The sequence below is a fragment of the Populus euphratica genome, unplaced genomic scaffold (genome assembly GCF_000495115.2).
Source record: "Populus euphratica unplaced genomic scaffold, PopEup_1.0 scaffold8.1, whole genome shotgun sequence".
NCBI lineage: Eukaryota > Viridiplantae > Streptophyta > Magnoliopsida > Malpighiales > Salicaceae > Populus > Populus euphratica.
In genome coordinates this window covers 1,849,429-1,855,579 of record NW_011499855.1, presented here as the reverse complement: position 1 = coordinate 1,855,579, position 6,151 = coordinate 1,849,429, and the positions used below count along the sequence as shown (strand labels likewise).

The window sequence follows — 6,151 nt, the reverse complement described above, 5'->3', positions numbered from 1 at the left end:
AGTCTGACCAACAAGCTTTCATCGACGCTGGCGCCGACGAATGCCTTAAAATGCCACTGGATACTGCATAGATCACTTCATTCCTTCCTAATTCCAACAAGCGAAGAAGGGCTGATGCATCACAAGCTTGAGAGTATCTGGGTCTCCTTGGTCTGTGTTCGTTTTTTATCCCTTGTCCTTCGATGTAGAGATGAACTTAACCAATATCTGGTTCTATGTTCTAAGGATGATGCTGTTGTGCACCCTTTTCCGTAGTTCTGGCTTAGCTTGCGTAATTGTTGACTAATTTACTTGCTAGCTTGCATTTTTTTTTTTCCTTGGCTACATAAAAGGTGGCGCCGCTAATTCGTGGTGTTAATAAAGGTGGCCGAGCCAAACTTATTTAACTCACACCTAGTTTTTCTTTAAATTCGGCAAAAGTTGAGTTGTCAAATCACTATGCTTTCTACCGCGTTTAACTTGATTAAATAATATTGTTGAAAAATTTACTGTGACAATAAATTGACACGAAAACTGAAAATCTAAACAAAATTATAAATAAAGTATTTTCAAATATTTAAGATTTTTTTATTTTTTTATTTATATTTATAAGTGGAGTCTTGGATAATTTTCATTTAGTAAGTAAGAACAATCTTTATTTCATAAAATATTATTAATAAATATATCTTATTTATTCTTAAAATCTTAAATATTACCTCATATTATTACTCAACTTGATTGAAAATAAATTTTAAACGAGTTTTATATAAAAAATATGTCAATAAGCATGATAAAAATAAAAACCCAAAAAAAAAAAAGAGTAAAATGAAGATTTAGTTTGAATATTTTTTTAATACTAAATGTAGCTCTTTATATTCTATTTGATGGGATAAATTAAAATGAATATATAAACTTTATTTTATATATATTTTAAAAGGAATGATAAAAAAATTTTAAAAATTCATTCAGAATTAAAATTGATAAATTTAAATTATGCATGAACTAATGGACTGTTTTTATGTATTAAATTAATTGGTTCACTACTTGACTGTTTTTATATATCAAATTAATTGATTGACTACTTATTTATTTGTGATGAACATCTAGAAATTATATAGGAGTTAATTAAACGATTAATTTGATTAATTTGAACTAATTAATCATTTTAGCCGCTAATAAAATTATAACAACTATAAACAACTAGTGTTTTAACATATATATATATATATATATATATATATATATATATATATATATATATTGTAAATCTTTTAAGAGAATCAAAACATATATAATATATATAAGATATTTTAAGAATAAAGTAACTTTATACTCATATTTATGCAGTTAAATTTTAGAATTGCCTCAAGAACTCTACTCGGTTATTCAGTCCACCCTCTTCTATATAAAGGCTATCTACCAGTATCACCCGCATGTGACAAATCACAACTTCTTAACAGAAATAACCGCTCTTGCAAACCACAAATTTGGCGCTTCTCTCTCATAGAATACCCTCGCCCTCTCTCTCCCCCAAAGCAAGAACAGTACAGTGCATCAATGGCTAAGAGAGATAACACTCAAATTGAGCTTGAAAGTAAGACGCTATTTTCAGAATTGGATCATTTCATTGCCAAATCACAAGAAAAGAGTGATCGCTGCTCCAAAGAAATCATTGCTGCCAAGTCCTTCAAGATAGAAATTGAAGCGTCAGTTATCACAAGAAACAATCTTGACAAAGAAGTAAGGGCCAAGATTGATAAAGCAAGGCAATGGCTGAATCAGAAGATGGATGAATTCAAGACAAAAGAAGGTAGTTATGAGGATATAGGGCTGATTGCTGCATCGCCGATTTCAAGCAACTCCAAGCTGAATTTCTTTCGGTGCTTGCCTTCTGATCCGGAAGCAATGGCTGCAGACCACCGTAAGTCTAGTCTTCAAGGAGGCACTGAGCAACTGATGAGTACTGCTCTTGGCATTTCGGAGGATACATTGCCTGGTTCTTGGAATCCCTTACCTGAGGAAATTGAGCGGGTCAAGGCTTCTGTACGTGAAGGCTTGGACAAGGCCAGGTAGCTCCTTGTATTTCTTGAATCTTGTAAAAATCTTGTATATTTTTACTAGAGCAATAATTAATTTGCATTAAAAAAAATAACAGGGAACGTTCATTCGTTTATAAAGAAGCCTTGTTCGATTTGGATAAGTTTTTCTCAAAAAGTTCACCATCAAAGACAACTGATATGGTTGACGAAGATTACACTCAAATTGATCCAGAAATCCAGAATCTAGTTAAGAAACTAGATGAGTGCATTGCAAAGATTGATCAAAAGAGGCAGGTTTTAGAAAATGCAATTGATTCAGAAATCGAAGCACTCAAGAAAGATCAATATGAAACCAGGGAACTAAGGTTGAATCTTCTTCACGAATCTGGTGCTACGAGCAGCAACATTGAAGCTGGAAACCGGAAGGTTGCTAATGTGAAGCAATGGCTGAATCAGAAGGCACTGATCAGTGGTGACACTAGTGGAGATCATGATCAGGGGTATGTGTATTTGCTCTTAAACAATGATTGTTTACCTAGAATTATATTAAAGATCATAATATTTTCTGTCTTTTCTATGCTTCCAGCAATAATTACTCTGTGCTTATTGTTCATGATGATCGTAATGCTCGAGACACCATTTGGAGATACGTGATGGTAGTTGGGACAGAAAAGCAGTTTACATTGGAATTTCAAGAGGCGAAGAATGGGAAAGAAGCTGTTTATCTTCATCTTGCTGGGGCTTCTTTTGATCTCATTATTATGGACGATCAAATGCCCATCATGACTGGAATTCAGGTATGTGTCTTTTGACCAGCTTCAACTTATTAATGTTTTTTGTGTCTTTTGACCAGCTTCAACTTATTAATGTTTTTTGTGTCTTTTGACCAGCTTCAACTTATTAATGTTTTTCAAAACCTCAACCCCAATATTGTAGGCTATTGATAAAATTGGAATGAAGAAATTTTCTTGATAACTCATGATATAGTGATAGTTTTTAAGAGCCACTAACTTGGTAGAGTGGAAAGTAAACAACTGTTAAGTCTGCAAAATCTGATCTTGATCTTGATGAAATACATATGAACTCAATGAAATCGAAAGTTAATTCATCATGATTCTGAGGCCATTTTTGTCTAGTCTTGAAGCATGAAATTGTAAATTTCGTTTCCTGTATAAAAACTTCAACTGCCAATTAATGTCGTGATATACATTTTATATGATATTTACATCTGTTCCTGATCATATACATATATGTCAGGCAACACAGCTGCTACGCAAGATGGGTGTTAAGAGTCAGATTATAGGTTTCGCTTCTGAGTCTGTCCAACAAGCTTTTATCGATGCTGGCGCCGACGAATGCCTTAAAATGCCACTGGATACTGAATAGATCACTGCATTCCCTAATTCCAACAAGCAAAGAAGGGCTGATGCATCACAAGCTTGAGAGTATCTGAGTCTCCTTGATCTGTGTTCCTTTTTCTTTTTTTTTTCCTTTGTCCTTTGATGTAGAGATGAACTCCATGGATAAAGTTTCTGACTACCTTGTGATTCTAAAAGAGAAAATAGTTGTAACAACTAATAATTGCTGTGCTTCAAGATGAATATGGAAGTGTTGCTTGCAAAAGCATAGTAAATGGAATGGAGTGGTAGAAATTGTTAGAACTTGTTTTCACGTTTTTGTTGTGATGTTGATCATTCAGCTTTGTAATTGGTCATTGCATGCTTAGAGATTTATGCATTGTGATCATTCAGCTTCTTAATTGGTCATTGCATGTTTAATTTTTTTTTTTACTGAAATTAAATTAAATTAGTCCCACATTTGTTCTATGCTCTGCAAAACTTAACCATGGGTTATGCCAATATTTGGTTCTATGTATCAAGGATGATTGTGTCGTGTGCTCTGCTTCTTTCCATGTATATTATCATAGTTCTGGCTTAAAAGGTGGTTTATCTGTTTTGCTATTAAATTATTAATTCATGCTGACTAATTTACTTTGCTAGCATGCATATTCTCTTTTCTTTGGCTACTTAAAAGGTGATGTTTTAATAAAATAAAAAAAACTAAACTAGATCATCTATCACTCGGTTTATTTTGAAATCTAGCCTCTTCTAAAAACCTAGCCAACAAATCATCATTTTAATTTATCTGGCTCAACTTGATTAAATAACATTGCCAAAAAATTTCTCTGTTCTTCCTCCTTGGTGTTTGGTTTTGGCAAAAATGACATTATTGACTTGTGAGTCCATGGTGTTTATATGTAGCCAAAGAAGAGAACTAACCTAGTTCATTCTTCATTAGACAAGAAAAAAACAAAATTTACAAATCACAAAACGCGATTTCAACTGTAAAAACATAACAGTACCCAAGTTATGCAGTCCACCCTCTTTTATTTAACGTTTTCTACTGAGCATCACCAGCATGCGAGGTGGAATGCTGTGATTTAACTTCAAGAGAAGTCTTCCGATCCTCAAAAGATCAGCGGGTTTCCGAGGATTTCGACGCTGACCCAAATATACAGTTCCTTTTCAGCATTTTCCTTCCCTGTCTTCTTTCAATATTTTGTACCTCTCGAGGAATTGCTTCCGCAATGGCTCTCAGTGATGATTGCCAGCTCCTTTATGGAAATTTTCTTGGTTTCATAGTATAGCTGCAGAAACACATCCATTCCACTTCCATAATAAAACTGAAAGGAATATAAGAAAGAGTGTGGTGAGAGGACATAGGGAAATGAGGCTTTTAGAAATTTTACCTTCTCTGTTATGAGCTTTGTTGGTTTCACAATTGAGTTGCCTCTTCACATAAAATGCTTATTTATGTTCTTCAGCTTCATTGATGATCTGTTGTCCACAAGATTGAGGCATTTTTCCTGCATCAAATGTAAAATATTTATCCACATACAAGCATAAGGAGAATATATGTCCATAATCTACAACTTCTTAACAGAAATAACCGCTTTTGTAAGCCACAAATTTGGTGCTTCTCTCTCATAGAATACTCTTTCAGCCCTCTCTCTCACTCCCAAAGCAAGAACAATGGCTCACAAAGATAACACTCAAATTGATCTTGAAAGTACGATGCTATTTTCAGAATTCGATCATTTCATTGCAAAATCACAAGAAAAGAGTGATGGCGGCTCGAAAGAAATCATCGCTGCCAAGTCCTTTAAGGTAGAAATTGAAGCATCAATTATTGCGAGAAAAAATCTTGATCAAGAAGTAAGGGCTGTTGAAGTAAACTCAATCCAGAAGGTCAAGGAAGGCAGCCACCAGCTGTCACTGCCCAGCCACCAACCGACCAGCCGCCAGCCACCGGCCGCCAGCCGCTTTCACACCGTCGGCCACAACAGCCTTCATACTTGAAGGTTGAATTTTCTTGTTTTGATTTCATGTATAAATAGATAGCTAAGCTTATGTAATTAAGTGTGGAGAGATTGAGAGAAACACTAGAGAGAAAGAGAGAAAGAGAGAGGGGTTGTTGTAAGCTTTTGTTTATGTTATTGTAAGCTTTGTTCTTGAAATAAAAGAGTGTGTTTTATCCTCTCCGAGTGTTTCAAAGCCACCACAAGTGGTTTCTCCCACCAACAATTGGTATCAGAGCCCCGTTCGTCAGAAAACAGAGGTATTTTTGGGAAATATCCGAATTTTCAAAGTTGTCAAAAACAAGTTTTGATCATTCCAAAGTGTAGAGCTCATCAATACGAACTCAACGGTGCAAAAATCAGATCAATCGGAGCATGGGGTGGACCACACTCTCCGTCTGAAATTTCAGCCCTGTAGCTCACATGCCCCGAGGAAGAAGACGAGTAAGCCACACGCGCGCCATATATTGAGCCGTGCCGAGCCAAGCCTCAAGCCGAGCCGCGGGCCGAGCCACAAGCCATATTTCGAATCCGAGCCGAGCTCCAAGCCATATTCCGAAGCCAAGCCAAGCTCCGAGCCATATTCTAAAGTCAAAGTCAAAAAGAATATTCCTTGGAATATTCCCGGTTCAACCCAGCAAACCACCCGAATTGGTTTTTGGACCGGTTCACCTCATTTTTGACCCGTTTTCTACAAAGTCAGACCGGTTCCCTACTATTTGGACCATTCCGGATCCATCTACGGTGTCGGTTTTGCCAAATTCAACTCCCAAAA

General features: G+C 35.7%; 1 protein-coding gene and 1 long non-coding RNA gene across 2 annotated transcripts; one reads left to right on the top strand and one right to left on the bottom strand.

Moving 5' to 3' along the window:
- The first annotated feature begins 1,478 nt into the window (after positions 1-1,478).
- Positions 1,479-3,506, top strand: LOC105123004 (uncharacterized). Its single transcript, XM_011022431.1, has 4 exons — positions 1,479-2,048; positions 2,135-2,518; positions 2,605-2,815; positions 3,276-3,506. The coding sequence occupies exons 1-4, from the start codon at positions 1,537-1,539 to the stop codon at positions 3,402-3,404; spliced, it is 1,236 nt and encodes a 411-aa protein (XP_011020733.1). The 5' UTR covers positions 1,479-1,536; the 3' UTR covers positions 3,405-3,506.
- Positions 3,507-4,287: 781 nt separating this feature from the next.
- On the bottom strand, positions 4,288-5,231 carry LOC105123005 (uncharacterized). The gene is made up of 2 exons (XR_841788.1): positions 4,768-5,231; positions 4,288-4,701 (listed from the first exon to the last, which is right to left on the bottom strand). It is a non-coding gene; the product is annotated as an uncharacterized LOC105123005 (long non-coding RNA).
- Between the last annotated feature and the right edge of the window lie 920 nt (positions 5,232-6,151).